Below are 24666 nucleotides of genomic sequence, written 5' to 3'. Positions count from 1 at the left end.
CCTACAAAAGTTTCTCCCATTCTGTCTCAGATAACAGCACGGCCCCAAATTCCAAGACATGTGCTCATTTTGATGTAGGTTCTCCCACGGTCTGAGCTACTGCTTGGCTATAAATGGAGCATTTCTCTTCTCTGCCAGTGAGAGCCCTGACCTTTTCCCCCCCAAAGAAGAATTTCTTCCTGTTTTAGAATCAGGCCCTTGTGGCCTGGCCTCACATAGAAAATATCCTTTTCTTTTTTGTTTGTTTGTTTTTGGTACCAGGGATTAAACTTGAGGGCACTCAACCGCTGAGCCACATTCCCAGCCCTTTTGTATTTTATTTAGAGATAGGGTCTCACTGAGGTGCTTAGTGCCTCACTTTTGCTGAGGTTGGCTTTGAACTTGGGATCCTCCTGCCTCAGCCTCATGAGCTGCTGGGATTACAGGCACATGCCACCACACCCAGCCTGGAAAACACTCTTTATGATTGCACTCATAAGTCTTTGTGAAACATAACTTCTCTCAGAAGATCAAGGATCAGTATTTATTTTCTGTCCCAAAAGGGAGATCATGGTAAGAGGGGAGCAACACATAAGAATCTTTAAAAGCAAATATCTTTTAAGATAAGAAAGGACAAAATAAATGACTTTTCTCTCTGTTTGACATTTGTCACATTTTATAATGTTTCTGATAAAATGAGAAATCTGTTGGACACAGATATTTGCAGTGGAACTAAATAATCATTCATTGCTGGTTTGTTTTATTAGTGGAAATCCATGTGCCAGGAAGCAAAACTACACAATTGGTTCGTATGTGTATGATGGGGACCCTAGAGAGAAGCTTTCCATGGGAAATTCTATTTGACAATGTTTCTGGCTATTTTAAGTGGTACTAGAAGCCCGGGAATCCACTTAAGCACTACTTTAAGGGACAGAGAAGAAACAGAACTCAGTGGCTGTTTTTGGAGAATCCTGCACCCTAAAAGGAAGGTGAATGGCAGGGGGGAACCGTTAGCTCATACAAATTAACACAAATGCAAAAAACACTCTGTTTTCTGTGTCCTAGCTAGGAAGTTAGAGAAGATGTGAAGTCTAAAACACTGAGTTTCTAACTCAGGTGACACCCTCAGATTCAAGGAATTCCAAAGAACCCCCAGGTGTGAACTGGACCCTGAGCCCCGTGGTTCAGCCATAATTTTTGTGCTGCTGCTCCATTACAGTAATCAGTGAGGAGCTTGGGGGAGGCTCAAGTCACGCTGATGGCCCACTCTGCAGATCTCTAACACGTTATTAAAGTGAATGTAGGGTGAATCAAAAAGCTATCTTAATGGCAGGGGGGGGTTGCTCTGTGCGGGTGAAACCAGTATCAGCATCATCCACCTCCAGGTCAAGGAAACGAAAATGCCTCTCAGGGGCTTGCCAAATGAATGCAACTTAAAAACAGGACACTCAGGGTCACAGAACTGGAAAAGAAGCACCACAGGGCAGCACTTGGCTCCTTAATTAGGTATGACCTCCTCAGCCAAGGCTGCCAGGTCATCAGCACTATATAAAATGCTCCGGGTAGTCTCAGTAGTGACACTTTTTGTGTTTTTTCTTTGACTTGTAAAATGCAATTCAGTATTTCTTTCAGGCTTTGCTTAAATAATAGAATTTTCTTGTCCATCTATGTATATTAACATTCTCTAAGCCACAGACGTAATCAAATGAATTCCAAAGTGAAAGAAGCTAGAATACTTTTATGGGCACAGGTAATGATTTTCATTTTAATGCAAAGAGAGGAGGAGAGGAATCTCCCACATTCCGTTAGGAACCCATCTTCCCTGGGGCCATATTTGAGACACAGATCTCAGGATGAGCTGTGGGTGCTGCTGGTCCCACTCCAGACCTTGGGCTCCAGGGCCTGCCTCCTGCTGACCAGGGCAGAATCTCAGGCTCCGTTTCTGAAGCAGCCCCTACAACTTCCCCAGGCAGGATCTGTTTGTGATTTAATTCATTATTATTACTTCTTCCCTGATCGTCATCGCTCCCAAATTATAGCAGCTGGAGGCAATTTGATTCATATAAAACATATAGATAATAAAAGTTTTAATAACAGTGTTCATCTGTTTTCCAGGAAGACCTAATTATTGCTGTTTGTTATCTTGTGGTGTCAGGTACTTCGCCCACAGCTCCTGGGGCTGCCATCTCCCCAGGGCCCCCTCCAGGGCATGGGCCATAAAGTTAGGTTATTGAAGTGTCCCCAGATGGGTACACAGTTCTGCCTCGGGCATTCCAGCAGCTGTGACTCTAGCACTCCTGTTCATCTTTGTCCTATTCCTCCTCCTCCTCTCCCTCCTCCTCCACCTCTTCCTCCTCCTCTCCCTCCTCCTCCTCCTCTCCTTCCTCCTCTCCCTCCTCCTCCTCCTCTCCTTCCTCCTCTCCCTCCTCCTCCTCCTCTCCTTCCTCCTCTCCCTCCTCCTCCTCCTCCTCCTCCTCCTCTTTTCCACACCTTGTGTTCCCTTCTTTGAAGGAATGGAGAAACCCTGTAGGGCAGAAGGAGGGGGGAAGAACACAATGACTGTTTTTAACAAACAGGAAGCCTGGTTTGCCAAAGGTGCTGATCTGCACAGGGACACCTTGAGTGGTGACTGCAAGCCAGGTACTGGGTTTGTGTTCAACAGAGGATACCTGTTTGTAGGCCTGGTTCACAATTTGCTCATCTACTTTTTAAGGAAAATGGCTCAGGGTTATCAGCCTTGTTCATTTATGCAGGATATTAAGCATCCTCCTGTTGGACCTATTACAGATCAGGACGCAGCTTTCTACACACAGGATAAGAACAGAGGAGTTTTAGGCTTGTGTGGAAAACTTGTAACACACACACAAAAAAAAATGTATAGGAAAGAAAAATCACTCTGAAGTCTACTCTTCAGATGTCACCTGTCTGCCTTGCCTTCTTTTTCTGGGTTAATTTTGCATATTTTGTAGTCACATGTTGGTGTTTTGGAATGTAGCTCAACACATTGCCATTCTCTCCTGGGACCTTATTTGATAACCAGCAGTGACCTCCAAGCTGAGCTCCAGTCCACTGTGGTAATGCACCCCAGTCCTAGACCTTTTTTAAGAGTCTGATCCTCATTCATTCATGAATTCATTATTTCAGCAAATATTTAGTTTACTCCTGCTACACACAAGCAGTGTGCTCTCCCCCAAAGAGAAAAAAACATGAGCATTTTACCTTTAGGACCTCCTTCAGGAGGCATCTGCTGGATGCAATAGCAGAGTATAGAGATACCCATCTTGTCTTTGGATGTCAGGGACCTTTTCTAGAAGAAATGGGCTCAAAGAAACTGTCACCCTTCTCTGAGGACAAAGTTATTTCAGTTATAGTTAAACTCATTTGAGGATTGAACCCAGGGGTCTTAAACCACTGAGCTACATCCCTAGCCCTTTTCAGTTTTTATTTTGAGACAGGGTCTCATTAAATTGCTTAGAGTCTCACTAAGTTGCTGAGGCAGGCCTAGAACTTGCAATCCTCCTGCCTCACCCCCCTAAGTCACTGGGATTACATGTGTGCACCACCATGCCTCGTGTAGTCAAGTTCATTTAGATAGGTGTGTGTGTGTGTGTGTGTGTGTGTGTGTGTCTGTCTGTCTGTCTGTCTGTCTGTCTCCTTCTCAAAATGCATCCATGTCTCCTGAATTTTAAAATAAAACATGAAACCTATCCTCTCAAAATTTTAAGTGTACATACAGTATCATTGACTACAGGTACAGTGTTGTATAGCAAATCTCTAGAATTTATTCATCTCACATAATGAAATTTGACATATGTAATTAGTATTAATTTCCCATTTCCTTCACCCCCAGATGCTGGTAACCACTATTCTGTGTTTTGACTCTATGAGTTTGACTATTTTAGATTCTACATATGAGTGTGAGCATGTGGTATGTATCTTTCTGTGGCCTTTTTCACTTAGTATAGTGCCTTCAGGGTTCATCTATGTTGTTGCATATGGCAGAATTTCCTTCCTCTTTGAGGCTGAATAATAGTCCATTGTATGTACATACCACTTTTATTTATCCATTTATCCTCTCTTCTAAAGGACAACATTAGGGAGTAAAATTACTGATCCCTAGACATTAAAATGATAGAAAGTGGGTACTATGAGTAATTCTATGCATATAAATTCAGCCAATGAGAAGAAAAATGGCCAATTCCTTGAAAGACACAAACTATCAAACTTGCAAAGAAGAAATAGATACCCTAAATTGTCCCATATCTGTTAAAGAAACCAAATCTTTACTTAAAAACTTTCCAGAATAGAAAACTGAAGGCCCAGTTTTACTGTTGATTTCTACCAAATATTTGAGGAATAAATAATGCCAATTATATAAAATCTCATACAGAAATAAAGAAGAGGAAGCAAACACTTCTCAATTTGTTTTATGAGGCTGATACCAAAATTAAAGACAGTACAGAATACTGTGGACCCATATCCCTCATTGATTTAGATGAAAAAAGTCTTTAAAAAATGTTATCAAATTGTTTATTCTAACCACATGTGTCAGGAGAATATGAACATCCAAAGACAAAATTATGAGCCTTGATATAAATGTCACATTATACACAATAATTAATTCAAAAGGGTCATGGCCCTTAACTGTAAAATGAAAACTATGAAACTTTGAAGAAAAAAATAGGAGAAAATCTTGGGGGCCAGGCAAAGAGTTCTTAGATTTGCATGATCTATAAAAGGAAATGTGATAAATTTGACTTAATAAATTAAAAACATTGCTTAGAAAAAAAACCTTGTTAAGGAAATAAAAAGATAATCTGTACACTACAAAAAATATATGTAGATCGCACATCTAGTAAAGGACTAGTATCTTGAATACATAAAGTATTCTCGAACTCAATAGTAATAAAAACAAACCAATTAGAAAATGGGCAAAAATAATGAATATCCTCCAGAGAGGATATGCATATGTCAGGTAAGCACATGAGAAGGTGTTCAGCACCATTAGCCATTAGGGAAACACAAAACCTTAATCATTAAGTTATTAAAATAACCAAAACAAAAAATATCAATATACCATGTGCCAGGGGGGATGTGGAATAGCACTCTCATTCTGTTTCAGTGCATTTCTTTATGTATTGATGATGAAAGTAGAAAATGTACAGTCACATTGGAAAACAATCTGACATCTTCTTTGACACACTTGCCTTGTGACCCAGCAATCCCACTTCTTAGTGTTTATCCTAGCTAAATGAAAAACTCAGTTCCAAAAAAAGACACAGGTGAGTGTTTATTACAGCATTTTTCATAATCACCAGAAACTAGCAATAACCCAAATATTTTTCAGCTGGTAAATGAATAAGCAGTGATACATCTGTGCGATGGAATACTGTTCAGCAAGAAAAAAGAAATGAGCTCTTGATAATGCACAACAACATGGATGAGTACTAACTGTAAATGGAGTCAGTTGCAAAAGATTATAAGCTGAATTAGTCCATTTACATGCAGTCTGAAAGAGGCAAAAATACAGAGGTAGAGAATAGATCAGTAATTGCCAGGGGCTGGAAGTAGAGAGGATTTTTTTCTACAAAGATGAAGGACAGGGACTGGGGTTGTGGTTCAGTGGTAGAGCACTTGCCTCACATGTGTGAGGCACTAGGTTCGATTCTAGCACAGCATTTAAATAAATAAATAAGATAAAGGTCCATCAACAACTAAAAAAAAAAAATTTTAAAAAGATGAAGGACAGGAACATTCTCCAGGATATTGGCACTACCCTGTCCAATTCATGATGGTTGTTACAAGAATCTAAGCATGTGTTAAAACTCAGAACTTCACAACAAAGAAAGTGAATTTTACTGTGTGTAAATTTTAAAATAATTTAATATACACAAAAAAGAGATAGTGACTTCCTTTTTACCCCTTTGTAAACTTCTGTAGTCCCACCCACTAAGAGAGAACCACCACTAACAACCAATATAGGCACATGAACCCTCCATTTTTGATCATAAAACACAGTACAGGCACGTCTGATATTTCTATTGCATGATGAAGCGAGGTGTTCCTTCTGATTGGAGTGAGTGGCCTTGAGCTCATTGTTTGAAGCACCAGCTGGGCAATCACCACATTCCTTGAGCCAGTTCCCTCCAGACAGGGTGCTGCTCTTGCTTTGAGTTTTGCTCTCTTGTCCACAGTGCTGTGCTTGTCATTTTGTCCGTTCCTAGTACCCTCAGTTCTCTGGGATCTATTCCTGAGAGTGGATTCTCTAGATCACAGGGCATTTGCACGTCCAGTAAGCAACTTCGAATCGCCCTCCATAAGGGCCATACTGTTTCAAGCTTCTTCCTGCCCTGCAGACACTATCTCCTCTCATCAGCACTGGGCGGGGCCAGTCTCTCCCCCAACAGCTGACCTGGTGGAAGAAAAATGTCAGTCATGTTGTACACCCTGGGCAGCAAGTTCCTGGTGGGAAGTGCCTTTACCCTCCCTGCATTCCTGTCCCCATGCCAGCCCTCCTCTCCTTGAACCTGACCTCCTTCCAACTCGCTTCTCACTCTCTCTTCGGTGTCATGGATCTAACTGACTTTAGCTTATGCAGCTGAGAATCCTGTCACAGCTCCTAATGGTGGGCTGTGCCCTCTAGGGGTTGCCGCAGACCCCAGCAGACACTGTCAAATTTCTTCTTTCTGGATTCTTCTGCAAATTCAATGAATGGAATCCACAGTTGGGGATGAGTGAGGGTAAGAGCAGCATTTATTCAAGGATAAACAGAAACAATTCTGCAGGCGAGAGGGGACCTGAGAGGGGACCCAAGAGGGGACCGGAGAGAGGTTGCCGCTTGAGCCTGCTAGTCCAGGGGTTTACGTGGTGTTTGGATGGGTACTCTAGGTCCAGATTCATGCAGTCAGGGTTTGGGAAAGTACTAACACTGTTGGTGAGCTCTTGAGTCTTCCCCACTTCTGTTTTCTTGCTGCTCACTGAAATCCCAGTTTCCCAGAAGGTTGAAGTGGTGGGTCATGGATGCTGGGGTCTTTCAGGCTGCCGTGCTGTGTGGAGCAGGCGTCCACACTGGGCCTGGGCCAAGCCGCAGTGGGGTGACAGGCAGTGTACTCTGGCTGGCCTCGGCCCTGGCTTACTGTGCCTCAGGCCTGCGCTGGCATGGAGGGGTCTGCATGGCTGTGATCTCTGCAGATGCACAGTGCCCAGGACACCTGCTTGGGCTTGGCTAGGGACAGCATCAAGTAGTTGTCCCTGAGACTGGGCCTCTACTGTGCTCTAGCCCGCTCAGGACACCACTTTACCACCATGCTCTGGGGACATGGGCTTGGCTTCAGAACCATGGAGCCTCCTCTTTAGAAACTCTGCCCCCGTCACAGAGCAAAGTTCAAACTTCTTGGTAAGCTACTTAAGGCCTTTTAGATTCTACCCACTCAGTAATTCTTTTGTTTGTTTTTGATTTGGGGGTTTCTTTGGGGGAAGGGGATACCAGGGATTGAACCCAGGAGTGCTTAATCACTGAGCCACATCCCCAGTCCGTTTTTATTTTTTATTTAAAGAGAGGGCCTTGCTAAGTTGCTGAGGCTGGCTTTGAACTTGCAGTCCTCCTGCCTCAGCCTCCTGAGCTGCTGGGATTACAGGCAGCATGTGCCACTACGCCTGCTGACCAGTCAAAATTCTGCTGTTCTAAGCTCTTGCCCTCCCCCTCACCCCCTAACTCTCCCCTAGTTTCCCACCTACCCCCAGCTACCGACCTCTGCCACATGGACCACATTTCAGCTCACCCCAAATCCAACTCCTTAGGAACATCTGGGTTTTTTCTCCTCTGTTGAACACCCTGCCCAGGGCTCCTATCCTGCAGGGGGGTCCTCAGGCCATGCATGTGTGACCAGTGCAGGGATGAGAGAGCAAAGCAAGACAGGAGCTGCAGGTGAGACTGAGGACCTGGATCTGGAGGTTTGACTCAGCTACACCCTTCAGGGGCTGGGGGACCCCAAGAAAATTGAGTTTCTCAACTTCTAAGTCTTAATTTCCTCCTTTGGAAAGTGAGGTTATGAGTAATAAGGGAACATAGGACAGCAAGAGCATTTTAACTGCAACATGTGGCAGTTCCGTATAGTACCATCATGCTTTCCTAAGGATGTACCCAAGTGTCCTTGTCTCAGCTGCAAAGAACACAGTCTGACTGGGATTCTCCCCATCCTGGTTGTGCTTAAGGTGCCAGTGCATAGGCAGAGCTTGGTAGACCCAGAGAACGTGATGAAGATCGGTGGCAAGTCCGGAGCCCACCCACCCCAGGAAGGGGGAGTTTCAAAACTTCCTTGGAGAGCAAGCTGCAGTTCTGTGAGCCCCTAGGTCAGCAGGCATGGACCAGGGGAACCTCCCTCACCCAGAGTCTCCACAGAGGGCTCCCATGAGACTTCTTGGATAACTGGACAAATGTACCCTTCAATTGGGGCACATGGAGGACTGGTACTGGACTCATGGCCGTGGGCCAGACAGGGGTACCTCATGACCCACTCTTCTCCCAGAGCCCTGCCTGATGGGCTACCTAGAGGGCAGGGGGACCTGGGGAGCAGAGTCAGAGCCAGCAGGACCCAGCCATGGACAGGAACCTTCCAGAGTCAGTTTTGGACATCTGTCAAGCCTGACCAGAACAAAACCCACTGAGAGAGTGGCAGGTGCCAATCACAGGACAGCCCTGACTGTCCTCCCAACTGCTTCTCAGTCTTGAGAAAGGAACCCCAGCCCAGACACCACGCGCTCAGGAGACAGGAGACGCCACCTGACTGGGCTCAGAGGCCATGAGTTCTCATTACTGATCACAACCAAAGTGACTTGAGTGACTGCTGGGACCTGAGAAGGACTGGGAAGGTCCTGGGACTCAAGTTTCCAGCTGGGGCAGAGAACATCAGGGTGGAGCGGGCATTGCTCTGTCTGGAACCTGCAGATGCAGCCCACCTCCCAGGGGGCGGAGGGGCAGTGGCCCCCACTTCAGAGGGGCTACTTCAGCACTTTCTCCAGGGTGGTCATTCACCCTGTGGGGGGGAGTGATGCCCCTTGTGGACTTGACCCCAAGGTCAGGGGAGGAAGAGGAGGGGGGAAGAGGAGAAAGCAGGGTTGTTGTGACAAGTGGGCAGCTGTCCCAGGCCTCTCGGAGGAGGGCTGAGGACAGAGGGGCCCGAAAGCCAGAGAAAGTGGCAAGAAGTGAGGCCAAAGGTGGTGACTGTGTGGGCACCCACCCTGCACAGCCCTGGGAGTAAACGTCCTGGGGGCCGTACACAAGCACCGCCTGCACAGGGGAGTCAGTGGTCAGCTCCTTTCTCAGGAAGTGGGCCATCTGGCCAGCTGGACACTCTGTCTCAGCCACAAAGGAAACATCCCAGGCTTGCCCTTGAAAGTTCCCAGGAGGGAACACCTGCCCAGTAGCAAGGAGATTGGCAGTTGGCAATGCTGGCTGCAAAAATCAGGGTCACCTGGGAGCCCGCCCCAACAGAGGCTGATGGACTGGTTCAAGGGACTACCAGACAAGGCTGTTTTTAAAGGGTCCCGGGTGGTTTTAATGAGTGACCAGTGTTGAGATCCCCTCTTCTAGGGCATTCCTCAAACTAGAAAGTGCTTAAAAATCTGATTAAGTTGCTATTTCTGATTCATCATTTATGCATGATAACAGCCCCGCTGATCTGAGGACCCCACTTTGAGTGGCCAGGATCCAGAAGTATGGTATCCACCTGCTCCATTAGGCTGTTCAAATGTGAATTCAAATTAAATTAAAAATTCACTTCCTCAGTCACACCAGCCACATTTCCAGGGCTCAGAAGCCACGTTCGACTAGGCAATAGCACATAAAAACATCTCCATTGTCACAGAAAGTTCTCTTGGATAGTGCCAATGTAGACAGTGTGCTATTTGGGGACTGTCATTAGCAAATAGCATCTTTCTGAGATCCTGCAAGGACATTGCTCTTCTAAAAAATGTCTTGGGAGACAGGCGCAGTGGCACACACCTGTAATCCCAGCGGCTCAGGAGGCTGAAGCAGGAGGATCGCAAGTTCAAAGCCAGCCTCAGCAACTTAGTGAGGCGCTCAGCAACTTAGCAAGACCCTGTCTCTAAATAAAAAAATGAAAGAGACTGGGGATGTGGCTCAGTGGCTAAGTGTCCCTGGGTTCAATTCCTGGTACAAAAAAAAAAAAAAAGTCTTGGGCATACAAGCACCATTAATTTTACCTCTCTCTGTATATCTGATCAGCTTCCCAGAGTCAGCGTCTGCAGCAGATTTACCCACCACTTACACATTCTGTAAATGAGTAAATAATGGTAATTAACGTATACTAAGTGTTTTCTAGGTACCAAGTATCGTGTTAAATGCTTTATATATTAATTTCTAACAGTAATCTTATTTAATGAGCAGGAAATCTGAAGTATGGAAGAAGGAACGTGCCCAGGACACATAGCTAGAAAACTGTGTGGGAGAGTTTGGGGCCACAGGGGTGGGCTCTGTGGCTCCTGCTCTCTGTACTCTTAAGCTGTGCTGCAGTGGTTCTCAGCTGGGAATGATTTTGTCCTTCAGGGGACATTTGGTAGTACTTGGAGACAGATTTGATTATCACAATGGGAGAGAGGAGTGGGTAGAGACGCTGAACATTTCTCCAATGCACAGGACAGTGCCCCAGGACACAGAGCTGCCCAGCCCAGTGTTAGTGGCACCACGATCAAGTAAGGGACTCTGTTTGCCACTCATGAGTAAGTTAAGTGGGGAGGGAGGGAGTCGGTACATAGGAATGTGGGTTCACACCCCTTCATGTGCCATATACATACTGTGTGCTGCAGAGAAGGAAGATCAGGTCAGGTCCTCATAGCCAAGCTTTGTCACATACTGGCCATGTGACCACTTATGACCATTTGGATCACTTTCTTCTGAGAGAGGGTGCTGACCCAATGTCCTTGCATTCGGAGGAGGGTTGTGATATCATCATGAGCAAAATTCTGCTCTGGAAAATAGAGCTTAGCTGTTAGCATTTTTTGGGTAGGGAGAAGCCACCCTCCACATGCGTAGGGCTTGGGGACAGAGGGCCCAGGTGTCCAATAGAGGAGGAGAAATCTGAGCTTGGTAGACAAGGGCTGTCCCTGGAATAGATGACTTGTTCCCTCTTGGCCTCCAGACAGTTCTCATGGAATTCCAGCTGTTCGAGAGATCCTCAGGTGGGCAGGGAGGGCCAAGGAACCCCAGGGGAGGCGTCTGTGTACATTCCAGTTGCAGGATGAGAGTGCCTTGCGGCAGGATGGTTTCCCCGCTTTTCATCATTCATCTGCTGGACCCCAAAGGTGCCTTTCCAGCTTCACATCTCCTAAGGCCCCAGTCAGATCACGTGGCAGGCAACGGCAGCCACCTGTCTCTGGGCTCAGAGATGGACCTGGCTCACTGCCTTCTGCTGAGAGGCTGGCTTTAAATGCACAGAGAGTGACCCTTGAGAAAATATGCTTTCAGTCCAGCTCCTCCGTTCACCACTTGTTCCTGGGGACATGGGGATTGGGCTTGGCCACTCTGGGGTGTCAGCTGGCCTTGCCATGCCAAGCACTGGGTAGCTGCACCTGAAGTCAGGAAAAGAACCTGACAAAGCATCTGCCCTTGGGGTGCCCCCAGTGAACAGGCCTGCACGTGGGTGACCAGCTTCCTGGACTCACCCGACACATCCAGATCCAGAAGTGATTCCCAAGATGGTTTTTCTTCACAAATGCCTTCTCGATGTATTTCACCTGTGGGTAGCAGAGCCGGGAACCAGTCTGGACTAGAACAATGAACAAGGCCAACCCCAGGCCCCATTTGGAAGAAGACTCGCAGAAAGTCCTCCTATGGACCATGAGCAAACCCTGGCCCTGGGGCACGGGCTGACCACTCCTCCATGGTGAATATGTTCTTCTCGTGCTTCCCTGAGAGACCTTCCAACTCCCCTGACCTCACGGGGGCCAGTGAGTCACAACCACGACATGCTGCCTGGGGCACCGTGTTGGGTGGAGCTTCACAGAGACTGTCCGTGGCCCGAGGACTCGTCCTGGCCTTCACCAGCTCTCACCTCTCAGGGTATGAACGCCTGCCCTGACCGTTGAATGCAACGGTGGCTCTTTTCTTTATTCTGTGTGAGTTTGAAGATTGTGAGTGGGGGGCATACAGGTCAGGGAGGGTGGGTTTCTGAATCTTGGGGAAGCAGAAGAGCCAAGCAAGGAGCCCCTGCCTGTGCCTCCTGACCTGAGAGGAGGGAACCAGAGAGGCACAGTTTGGCCCTGGTGGCCTTGAGTGCAAAGCTGGGAAAGAGGCTGCAGACATGGATGTGGTGACTGTCCTCTTGAAAGCTCCATTTTGCCACGAGGCTGTGTAGTGGGTTTGTGTGGAGAAGCAAATTCCCTGCCCTTGCTGGTCTGTGGAGTCTCATTTAGGACTGGAAATGGAAGCAGGAGGAGGGAGATGGCCTGGACAAGGCGCAGAGACCCCAGGGTGCACTTGAGACCCAGGGGAAATGAAGGGTCTGTCATCCCTCAGTGTTCTTTGGCACCTAGTCTCATGGCAGAGTAGAGCAGCTCGGGGCTGCAGAGTCGCCTCTGGGTGTGTGGACAGCAGCTGACTCCAAGCCCCTCGTGTGTCCTGACCACCTTAGAGTCATTTTTCATTGTTGGTTGATATTCACTTTGTATTGATGGATAATGTACTTACCGAGAGGTGCACAGATCCAAAAGTGATCACACAGGCAGCTGAAGGGATTTTAGGGTGAGGTTCCTGGGATCCTCTGGTCACTCTGTTCACCTACCAATACGTCACACAGTCATAGGTGTGTTTCAGTTCCAAGACGCCTAATTTAAGAAGCACTGCTGATCCTTGACATTGAACTTGGGGCACATCACAGCTTTTTTTGCCCTTCGGAACTCTAAACAGCACTATACTTGGGGCCACTTCAAACAGTGAAAAATGCTTCCAAAGCCATCAGAAGGCTCCTCCCACGGAAAAACCAATGTCCAAGAGAGGAATGTTGGGGGAAAGAATGGCTTACCTCAGTGCCGAGGGATGGAGAAGTGGGAGCCCCTGCTCACAGGTCAGCCTCTCGACTGAGGGGCAGAGGGGTCAGGATAGGAATGGGAGGCAAAGGGAGAGACTGAAAAGAAGGAGGAGTATCCTGTCTTTTCTGGGGATGGGCAGAGATCTTCCAGGAACTTGGCCGCCATTTCTTTGTACTACTTTTGTGGTCTGTCTGGTGTTTCCGGTCATGGTAGCTGGTAGGTGTCCTAGCTTTGAGGGTGGGAAGCAATTCAGCAAATCTGGGTCAAGTTAACCCCATGTGATTAGCTGGGACTAAACATTTCTCAGATGATCAACGTGTCTACTTGCAATGCTGAGGAGAATCTGACCCAGAGGTTAAAGCACCAAAGGAGACAGACAGACAGACAGACAGTAGGCAGACAGAGATGCCAAGCATTTCTGTTCCATCCCAGTCGCCCGTTGGACTTCTGCAGGACCCCGTGAAAGCCAGTGTTTTCAGCAGAAGCAGGTCTTCAGGTCCCTGAAGAGTAACCTAGGCCACCCTTATCACCATGACCCACGTGTCAGAGACGTTATCTACAGCAGAGACGGGGGACGGATAATGAATTGCCCTGCTGTGTGTGGCCTCCGAAAGTGATGATTTTTAAAATCAACAAAGGGCAAGTGAAACCAGAAGGTTTATTTAAGCTTTTCCTCAGTAACAATTCCCCTCTTGTCTTGGTTCATTCTTCAGTCTTGAGGGATTTGGGGTCTATTAGAGGTCGTTCGGGAGGCCATCTTGGACCCCACAGGTTTTAGCTGGTCTAGTCACAAGGCGCTCCTCCTCTGTCAAATTCCTGTCCTTGGGGCGAAACAGAATTAGAGGTTGAGCAATAACTCAGGAGTTATTGAGTTTCGTCAGGCTGTGTGGCAGTGATACCGAGTAACGAGAACACCAAGAAAAAACCCCCAAATGTGCCTTTTAGGCCACAGAGAGGACACTTATGTACAATGTAGAGCTAGAACAAGAAGACAGAGTGCACTCCCATCAGGCGAGTCACCCAGCCATTATCTACGAGTGACCACATCATGTGAGTGTTGGCTAGAGGTTCCAAACACACTTGAGCAAGTCTGTGAATTATCAGTGAGACTCGGAGAACCACTAGGATTGCCTGTTGAACATGAAAAGGAAGGAGCGGTGATAAGTTTAATTGGGAAGTGGAGCTGGTAGGTCACAGCCCTGGCTCCCGTCACTGGGTGTGGGAGCTTGCTCTATGAGAAACTCCTGCTCGCCCCCCAAATGCCCAAGGTAAGATGGCACAGCTTGGCCTGTGCACAGAACTGATGAAGAGCCGCTGCAGACTTTGCCAGTGGGTATTGATCAGTCTGTCTAATCCAGGACAGACGATAGATCAATAAATGCTTTTAAAACCAAAAAAAAAAAAAAAACAAGTGAAACAAGTGGAAGCTCTTCAAGAAGGAAGCCTGAAATGTGGGTGAGGCCAGGAGTGTCCCCAGGGCCCACGACTGCTCCAGGGGTCCTCTTGGAGTCTGTTTGTACATCCCATTCCCACCATGTCAACAGGCCTGTGACTGAGGACCTAGAGGGCAGACAAGGGCAGGACCAGACTCTGCCTCTCAAAGCACTGGGGCTTGGCCCACGCCTCTGGCTCCAGCTACTTATAAGAAAAGACGATGATGCCTTCACTTGAGATTGGAAGTCTTAATGGGTCCACTCTGACCTCTTCCATAGACAGTGTTAAAATCCTGGGAATGAGCTACACCATATGCATTTTTAAGATGGCGGCCAAGCAGAGAAAGGTTGGTAAGTCTTCACACGGCTCCCATGAGTTGCTGCCTCATGGGAAACATTTTTTGTCTCCCTTTGTAATACTCTTATCTACTTTCTCAATTTGTACAATGTTCACATGTACTTTGTAAATGAGGCGCAGGAATCTGACCATCCTGCTGGGTTACCCTAGGGCCCAGCATCTGCTGCTGCTTCTCGGCCAAAGGGCCAGGAACCACAGGGCTTTACATCTGAGGGCTCATTGACTCTCGCTCAGAGGACAGTTCGTGGCAGCTGCCAGCTTCCAGACTCACCTGTGACCCAGGTGTCAGACAGGGCGTGATCCAGAGCACCATCCTGGCCCCAGGTGGGCACTATAGAAGTCTTAATGAAATCAGACCTTAAGGCTCAATTTTAACAGGCATCCCCCAAAAGGGTTAGGGTGGACAACTGTCACCATTCAGTGAGTCATTATGAAGTGATGAAATGCACCAGTCCCAGGTAGGGGTGGTTGAACATCCTTAGAAATGGCTTAACATTGAGGATTTGGGGAATGGTCCATTTTACGTCTTCATGAACGTTGATCGCTCTGTCATGATGTGGTCTGGGTCATGATGCTGGCTCTGGACACTGTAGTTATCTTCCCCAAGGTACCAGAGTCTTGTGAGAGGAGGAATCTGAAGAGTGACACATGGGTGTGCCTCCTGGGATTATGGGTGAAAACCAGGCTACCATCTTGAGCAGCATGTTACTGCATCAGATCCTACCAGATCACCACAACCCGCAGCACAGAGGACCCGATGGCTGTCCTAGAGATGACTCTCCAGGGCGCACTGGTGTGTGCGGGGCCAGGCTTCTCTGTGATATGGCAGGGTAGCCTTCAGACCCTGCTGGCACTCACTTGCTGCCTGGCCCATGCTGGGCACAGTGAATGCAGAGATGACCAGAATGAGGCCCCTCCCTTCACGAGGTTTGCAGGCAGACCAGCACCAGGCCTGCTGGAACTTCTGAATCCTTAGGTATCAGAGGGCCAGCCAGGCTGCCAGACACAGCAAGGAGCTGGGGTACAACCAAGCACCCTGTGGGTTCTTGTCAGCACAGGGAACAAGGGCTCCTGAGTCTTACTCTTGGGACTGGAGTAGGATTTGACCAAAGTCTACATCCTTCCTCTGTAGGAGAAATAATAATAACACCAGAAATAAAAGTAATAGCAGCAGAGGTTGTGGGGACAGCGAAGGCCCAGAGCAGACCCACGTGCCAGGAGCCATGCCAACTGCTTTCCAGGAAGGCCTCATGGAATCTTCCAGCAAGGCTGGGAGGTGTAGAGGGTGGGCTGTCTCAAGGAATGACATGACCTCCATGATGGGAGGTGTTAGATTCTGCTATTTTCCTCACTAGACACTGAAACCCTGTCTCAGAAGGATTCTTGAATTAGCCTAAGAGCATGTTCCTAGCCTGAGGCCTTAAACGCAGCCGTCTAGCCCCCGGGGCAGGTCATTAGCTGCTCGGTTGCCCTGGCCCCAGGGAGGGAACAGTCCTCATTAGCAGAGCCACTGATCCCAAGCCTGAGGACAGGCTCTCTTGGAAATGAGTGCTTACATATTATACTCTTTCAAGAAGAAATCCTCGAGGTAGGGGAGAATGTCCAAAGAGGGAAGGAATTTGGAGAAGAGCAAACTAACCAGCTGCTCTTTTGACAAATCTTACCCTAAATAACAACAGGGAAGCTTTTTCCTCTTTTCAAACATTGTTTCCCTGTGACATGCATCACCTGGGGTGAGCCTTGGCCACACAGTAGCTTTCTACACCTCCAGCTCTTGCCTTCCAGAGGTGTTGGTGCACTGTGTTCTAAGACCTGATTGCTGCCTTCCTTCCCTTTGGGGTAGCTGTGAGGGGGACTCTGTCTCTAAGGGCCTCAGCAAAGGGGATCACACAGATCCAGACTTGAAATTGCGGCTCCCTGGTCTGAGAAATGTTCTTGGGATGTTGGTTGCCAACCCCAGCACTCTTGACAGCTTAAACGCCTTGTCACTTGGAGAGGAGAAATTGAGATGTCAGAGGACTTTCGCCAAATCCCCAGGAGATTAAGGCTGTCTGTGTATTGAAGCAGGAAAAGGTAAACAAAGGGATGTTTTCAACTGATTTTATCTGACACATCTGCATTGTCTGGGATTAAGGACATTCTGAGTGTGTGCAATCTCAGAAGCAACCTTGACCTTGAACGTTCATGCTTCACAGCTGTCACATCCTAAGGCCTTGGACCCCTGAAGCCTGCCTTATGCTGCACAGCACCTGTGCCTTCATTCCCTTCTCCAGCCCTCCTGGGGTGGACAGTATGCCCCAGACCCCACAGCTCCTGCCCCTAGCTGGGTGCCAAGGGCAGGGGGATGGGGGTGCAGGCCACAAGAGCCACCTAGATCTACCACAGGGCAGAAAGCCTCATCACCCGGCTCTGCCTGCTCACCTGGGACAGGTGAGCTTCTGTGAGACTCAGCACTGTAGAAAACGTCTACCCCGTTGTCCTCCTCTCAGCTCACCTTAGGTGGTGGCTTTTCTCTGTCCCTCTTGGTGTGCTGCTTCCCCCTGCCCAGGAGCTTGGCCTGGGACAGTCCCCATAAAAGGATCTGGAGGGAATCAGGGCCCCCTGACCTGTCTGCCTCCCTGACAAGGAAGAAGGTGGGAAAGAAGAAAATATGAATGCAAGGAAAGGATGGCCCTTGGAGGGGAAGGCAGGACGCAAGAAGGAAAGAGTGGACAATCGGTGAAAGATTGTGGCCAGGTGCTTGGTGCCACTGTCACTGAGGGTCACCTTATCACACACTGGTACTTCCTGGTGCAGGTACAGGGCCCACTTCCCCTGTGGGAGTGTACATGAACATAGACATGTGAATACACAAACAGGTACACACACACACACACACAGTGTATCTATCAACATTGCCGTCCCAGAGACGAGCCACGCAACAGGGGGCTTGTCTTGTCCTTCTGTGCTTGGAATGGAGTTCTGCCAGCACACTGTCAATATAAGGAAAGAAAACAGTTACCTCTGGTCAAGTTCAACCAAGCTGCGTTGTTTACAAAACTGCAGTTCCCATAAATTCAAACCCAGAGTGAAATCCCCGTTTCTATTATGCTGATGGGGTGTGGCAGGTGCCCCTGACCAGCATGACACAGACCCAGTGAGGCAGAGAGGAGGGTGCGAAGGGCATATTGGGTACAAATGTGAAGAAATAATAGGATGAGAACAGAAAGGAGACGCCTAAGAGAAAAGCAAAAATCCAGAAAGGCAGCTTTGAGGATGCTCTGGAACTCTGGTTGAGAACAAGAGATGAGAAATACAATGTTCAACACGCAGCCACCTGCCACCTTCTACCTGAGAGGCAATTACTGGGTTCTCTGGACAAGGCATTAAATATGAAATGGCATTGGTATTGTTTTCCACCAAAGAAGGTTATGTTAACAGTTGTTAAAGACCTGAAGAGTCGGGCGTGGTGTCGCTCACCTGTAATCCCAGCAGCTTTAGGAGGCTGAGGCAGGAGTATCTCGAGTTCAAAGCCAGCCTCAGCCACGTATAGAGGGCCTCAGCAACTTAGCGAGGCCCTGTCTCAAAATAAAATATAAAAAAAGATTGAGGATGTGGCTCAGTGGCTAAGCGTCTCTGGTTTCAATCCCCAGTACCAGGAAGAAAAAAAAAAAAAAGACAGGAAAACAATAGTGTGTCTGTAGCATCCAAACAAATCAGGAATCAGGGAGCGCACGCTGGTCCCAATGATAACATCCTATTGAAAAAAATTGTGTCTGTCTATGTGTGTATTTTTATCTCCTTCCAGGAAAGATTCCCTAGGAGGAAGTTAGCTTTAAAATCCACACTGACCTTAGAAGGGCAGTTGTATTTAATTTTTTTGTGTGTGGCTCACACTAGAGGAACATAATCTCTCTGAAGCATCTTTAGAAAGAAAACGAAGTCCCCCTTAAGAAAAGTGTCAGTCCCACCCATGTGCTCCCAGACCTCCTGCCCCTGGCCCCTGCCACCTTGCCAGTGCCATACGGTGGGAGAAGCCAAAGGTGGAGCTGCAGAGGGAGTGGGCAGCCTGCTAACCTGTGCCTCTACCCACAGAAAAGAGTCTGCCAGCAGGTCCTGGAGCTGACGGGCAGCCCACGCCACCCTGGATCACCATGGCCCGGCAGAAGCGGCGAGGGCCCCCAGACCAGCCCCTCAACCAGGAAGACAAGCCTGGGGTACAGATCCTGAAACCAGAAACAGGAAAGCAGACCAAGGCATCCGACAGAGCCCAGGTGCTGAGAGCGAGCGCCTTCTGTTTCTGGGCACTCAGTGGGGAGCGGCTGGGGCTGGGACCGCACATCCCACAGGGGCATCCCAGAGACAGGCGGTCGCCTGTGATGATTGCCAACATGTGGTCGAGGGTCAGCAGAGCAAAACCAATCATGTGCCAGATTGTAGCCTCCGTGGTGGAGCAGTCTGCCTGCTCTGCGCTTGGGCTGGGCTGTTGGGAATGTGGGGAAGCATGTGAATCACTAGGCAGCGGAGACAGCGCTCTGCTCCTGCCTCCTTGGCAACACAGCTCAGCATCTGGAGAAATGGAAAGGAGGTTAAAATAACTTCTCGCTTAGGCACCCGGCGGCAGTGTCAGCATCTCCGGTTCGGTTCTTTGTGTGGTGATGATGAGACTGCACGTGCTGCCCGCGGGGGCTCCCTGTTCTCACCTGGGGCTGCAGGTCTGGAACCCTAGGTTTACTCTCCCTATTGTGGCTGTGTGAAGAAGGAGCCGAGCCTGCTACAGGACCTCCTTCCCTTCAAACCTCAGTTGTCCTGGATCTGTGTGCAGGCTGAGGGAATTTATAAAAGAAATTAACCAGCCTGGAGCGCGTGGGTTCATACCGAGTGTTGTAAAAGTCACACGACTATTTTCAAACCCAGTTCATGTTGAGTTTGTCATGGAATCCTGCCATGCAGCATCTGGGCCTGTGGCTGCATATTGGGGACAGGGAAGATGCCACAGTGCACATGCGGGCTAGGGTCACTCTGGGCACTAGCGGGGGAGCTCCAGCGTTCTGATGCTGGACATCAGAGAGTTGTCAAGAGCCAGTGGCACAGCGCATCTCTGGAGAGACGCCTCGCAGCTCACTCTCTTGGGCTGTGTTTCTCCCTCTCTGAGTCCATTCAGCTGGACATTGTGTCCCTTTCTTGTCTCACCCTAGGAACCCGTGAAGCAAGCTGACTTTGTCCGCAGCAAGTCTTTCCTGATGACCCCTGCTAAGCCCACTGTGACCCAGAGGCAGGGGGCAAAGCTCAGTCTCAAGGAGGGTCTGCAACGAGGAATCTCGCTGTCCCATCAGAACCTGGGTATGAGATCCGCATGCGGATCCTGAACACGGTCATTGTCATCCTAGAGGGCTCCTGAAGTTTGGGCCTGCCCTGTCGAATTTCTTGCCATGTTGAATTTTTTCATGCAGCTTTTATCAAGATGTAATACACACTCCAGGAAGCTTGCCCATTCCTGGGGTGCCATTCAGTGAGGATGTCTTCATAGTGGGCCACCCTCACAGAAATCCAGAAATCCCTCACGTTCTAAAGAAAGCTCATGTCTGTTTGCAGCTTCTCTCCACTCCCATCCCCAGTGAGCAGGCAATCACTGATCTTTTCTTTTCTTTTTTTGGTCTCCATAGATCTACCTTTGGAGAACATTTCTTATAAAACAGAATCATAAAAGATGTGCCCCTTTACACCAACCTTCTTTCATGGGGCATAGTGCTTTTGAGTTTCATCTCTGTTACATGGATCCATATTCTTTTTTTTTTTTTTTTCCATGGTGCTGGAGGTTGAACTCAGGGCCTCGTGCATCCAAACACACACTGCATCACTGAACCACACCTCAGCCCCAGTATTTCTTAAATCTTATTTTTTTGCAATAAAAGTTGTATAACAAGAGTTGTGTGCAGTGACACATGGCTGTAATCCCAGCCGCTCGGGAGGCCGAAGCAGGAGGATAGAGAATTCAAGGCCAGCCTCAGCAACTTAGTGAGAGGCCCTAAGCAACTCAGCAAGACCCTGCCTCTAAAAAAATACTTTTAAATAAGAGTTGGGGATGTGGCTTAGTGGTTAAGTGCCTCTGGGTTCAATCCCTGGTACCAAAGCGGGGGAAAAAAAAAAACAAAGTCATAACCACAAGAAATTTACCTTCCTAACCATCTTTGAGGGGGCAATTCAATGGCGTGTGTACCATGTCATGTGTGCAGCCTCCTCCATCTTTCCTACAGTCTTGCTCTAAACATTTTTCTGGCTTTGCTGTGTGGCCAGGACTGTTTAAATCTGCTTCTAAGCCTTTTTATCGCATAAATTACATGTTCTACGCCTGCATCGTCTTCACACGTTTACGTATTAATGAATTTCGCGTTTGGGAACACAGCTAAGACTTTGGCATGTATTTAAGGAAATGCAAAAGGCTGAAATGAAAACTCACACTCCCCTCTCGGGTTTCTGTTTATTTTTCTCCTTTCCAGCGGCTCAGTCTGCGGTGATGACGGAGAAGGAGTTGCATCAGCTGAAGAGAGCCAGTTATGCTAGTGCAGATCAGCCTTCCTGGATGGAACTTGCCAGAAAGAAATCTCAAGCCTGGAGCGACATGCCCCAAATCATAAAATAGATCAGTGGCGTGCCGATGGCAAACGTCCACTACCTTGACAGGCCACTTAGTTTAAAACTGCCGATAAATTGTGGCCAACAGACCGTGAAACTCTAGATTGATTTTATCACCACGTCGTGACCATCCCAGGGAAGGGGAAGAAGCCAGGCTCAACAAAGAGGACAAACACACAGCCATAATCCTGGGCTGGAGGGGCCCCCAACAAGAACAACATGGAAGAAGTCCAGGAACCAGCTCCTGTGCCCAGAGGTATGAATGCGAGCCTTTTAGAACTCCCTTAGTAAAGAGGCCTCAGACACGGCAAGCCCAGGACAGAAGCCACCCCAGGAGCCGGTGTGACACCTCCCCTGACACCCGCCGTGTCTCCAGCCACCGTCTCACCTGTGGACTGTCTTCTCCTTCTGTGTCACCACCAGGCATGACATGTATGGTAAAACAGGGACGCCATTTCCAAGAGCAGCTATAAAACAACCTGATTTTGTGAAGATAGCCCGTCTGAGAAGGAGAGAAAGGGACATAGCAGGGTTCACGATTCATAGACTGTTTCCAAAAAGTGAATTTTTAAACTTTTCCACTAGGCATCTGTGTCCTTGACCGTTGCACAATTCATTGCCTGTTTAATAAAAGGTTTCAAAGACGCCTCTGTCGCGTATGGGAATGTTATTTCTACTCACAGGGAGCATCCTCCAACACGGAGTTAAATGCAACACAAGGCCTCTCCCTTCCTCCATTTAGCATCCCAACTGGGTTGGTTGGGGAATTTGATGTTTTTTGAATTTGTTCTCAGCCCCCCCCCCAACAAAAAATTATGGTGTTCATTTTTAGAAGCCAGAAGATGATGTAAGCTTTTCTCTTCTCATCTCTGTGGTAGACCACAGTAAAATGTAAAAATTTCTTGAGAAGTTATCATTCATTAGCATCTGATTCCTCTAACCTGCACATTTCTATTAGAAACTGGGTTATCAGTATGTTAGAGATTAGGAACCATGAATGTACAACGTGGAAAAGCCAGGCAGAATCTTAGAATTGTGTCTTGGTGGTTATATAATCACTCTTTTTTTTTTTAATGGAATATCACTATGTTGCCCAGGCTGGCCTCAAACCCCTGCCTCAAGTGAACTTCATTTTTACTCAGTCTCCCAAGTAGCTGGGACTACAGGCAAATGCCACTGTACCTGGCTCTTTTTGAAAACAGTTCCAACAAGTTCCTTTGAACAAGCCAATCTCCTTGGGAATTTGTACAGCTGGAATCAGAATTATAAGACATATTGTAATTTGATTTTATGTATCTTAAGGGCTACTACCTTTATTGTACCCTTCATCTTCATGAAAATTATTTTTCTAGCTATTAGTACTACATGACTTCATTGAGTCTAACTTTAGTGAAAAAGTCCTGGGACAGTTTTTTTTCCCCCAATCAGATTGATTTATTAATTGCATTCTCTTAGAGGACATCAATACTGAATTCCGTGGTGAATAGGCTCCACACAAGAGCTCCATCTAGCTAGCTTTGCTCCAAAAGCTTAGCATGAATATTTTTAAAAATATTTTTAGTTGTAGATGGACACAATACCTGCATCTTATTTATTTATTTTTATGTGGTGCTGAGGATCAAACCCAGTGCCTCACACATGCTAGGCAAACGCTCTACCACTGAGCTACAACCCCAGCCCTTAACATGAATATTTTTAACTGGAAAAAACAAATGAAAATCATGTTGGCTATGATTACCCCAAACTATCATTTCTCCTGTTAGCAGAACATTTCAGATAAGCCATTTTGAGGCAATAGACTTCACTGTAAGATCGAAAGTATTTGGTTCTGTTTTGTTCAGACAGAAGTTCCTACCCTCTGTGTGTTCCAGGATGTGGTTTAATTTTTCAGGTGCCTGGTGAGTTAGAAGGGTGCAGCTTTTTAGGACCCTAGGAGAATTCACGGCGGGTGGTCTGCAGCTGCTACCACCCTCTGCATGGAGGTAGACATCCTTCTGCAGTAACAAGAGGGGCTAAGACAGGAGCCAAGTCTTGGGGATGACTGGAAGTCGGAAGAGGCATCAGAGATGGTAAAAACCTGCTAGGACTTACCAGCCTTGGTTTTCCTAAGAAGAAAGATGAGCCAGGCACTGCTCATGGGTCCTCTTCAGAACCCTTTCACATTGGAGCTGAGAAAACCAGGCACCTTGAGGTTCAGGTCATGGTCCAAGATCCCACAGCAGGCAAGCCCCCGGAAAGTGAGGCCAGGCCCCACGCTTCCCAACTCTGCCCTCGAGGGATGTCCCTATCTCTGAAAAGCGCTGGGTGCCAAGGCAGATCTGTGTCCTCAAAGACAGTATTGACAGGGGAGCTCTGATCTTGACCTTGAGGGCTCCTCTGTCCAGGGAACAGAGTGAACCTCATGTTGCCTGCCTAGTTGATCACCTTCACCCTCGTCCTCCGTTTCCTCAGAAGAGCTGGGGAAAGTGCACGGGGTTTTCTGTTTTGTGGTTTTTTTTTTTTTTTCAGGTTCTAAGATTGAATTTTTTTTTTTTTTTTGGTGGTTTTTTAATCACAAGCACCTTCCTGGACTATGTGGCACTTGCTTCCAAAATTCATTCCTCCATTTCATGCAGTTCATAGCTGTATGGAGGCAATCTGCGGGGGTCCGGGGACATCCCCCAACTAATAGGTTAATCCTGTGGCACACCCATGTCATTTGGCAGGGGACACAATGAATAAACATTCAGTATAAAAGAATCAACAGGGCTGGGGTTGTGGCTCAGCGGTAGAGTGCTTGCCTAGCACGAGCGAGGCCCTGTGCTCGATCCTCAGCACCACATAAAAATAAATAAGTAAACTAAAGGTATTGTGTCCAACTACAACTAAAAAAAGTATTTTTTTTAAATCAGCAAAAAGCAGAAGTATGTGAAATAATGAGCCTAAAACAAAAGTACTTGTTAGTGCAGAACACCTCCTTGAGACTGGGTGGTTAGGAAAGGGTCTGCAGATGAGGTGGCCTGATTATAACATCGATGGTGGCTTCCTGGCTGGGTGGAGGTGGAAGGAAGCGGATGGACTCAAAACATATTTTAAAGGCATTATAGCTGGGTGCACATCTATAATCCTAGCAGCTCAGGGAGCTGAGACAGGAGGATTGCAAGTTCAAGGCCAGCCTCAGCAACTTAGTGAGGCCCTAAGCACCTTAGTGAGACCGTGTCTCAAAAAACTAAGCTGGGGCTGTGGCTCAGCAGT

At 47.7% G+C, this 24666-nt stretch overlaps 1 protein-coding gene across 1 annotated transcript in view; it reads left to right on the top strand.

The window, feature by feature from the left end:
- Window positions 1-22030, top strand: part of CRACDL (CRACD like) — a 50719-nt gene extending 28689 nt beyond the window's left edge. Inside the window, exons 7-9 of the mRNA XM_081264565.1 lie at window positions 18892-19070; window positions 19995-20139; window positions 21297-22030. Coding sequence (XP_081120691.1) covers window positions 18892-19070; window positions 19995-20139; window positions 21297-21439 — 467 coding nt within the window. The 3' untranslated portion in view covers window positions 21440-22030. The remainder of the gene's footprint in view (window positions 1-18891; window positions 19071-19994; window positions 20140-21296) is intronic.
- Window positions 22031-24666: the final 2636 nt, after the last annotated feature.

The sequence above is a fragment of the Spermophilus citellus genome, assembly GCF_964194105.1.
Source record: "Spermophilus citellus genome assembly, chromosome: 13".
Taxonomy (NCBI): domain Eukaryota; kingdom Metazoa; phylum Chordata; class Mammalia; order Rodentia; family Sciuridae; genus Spermophilus; species Spermophilus citellus.
Note: the sequence above shows the minus strand (reverse complement) of the source record. Positions and strands in the feature narration are given on the sequence as shown.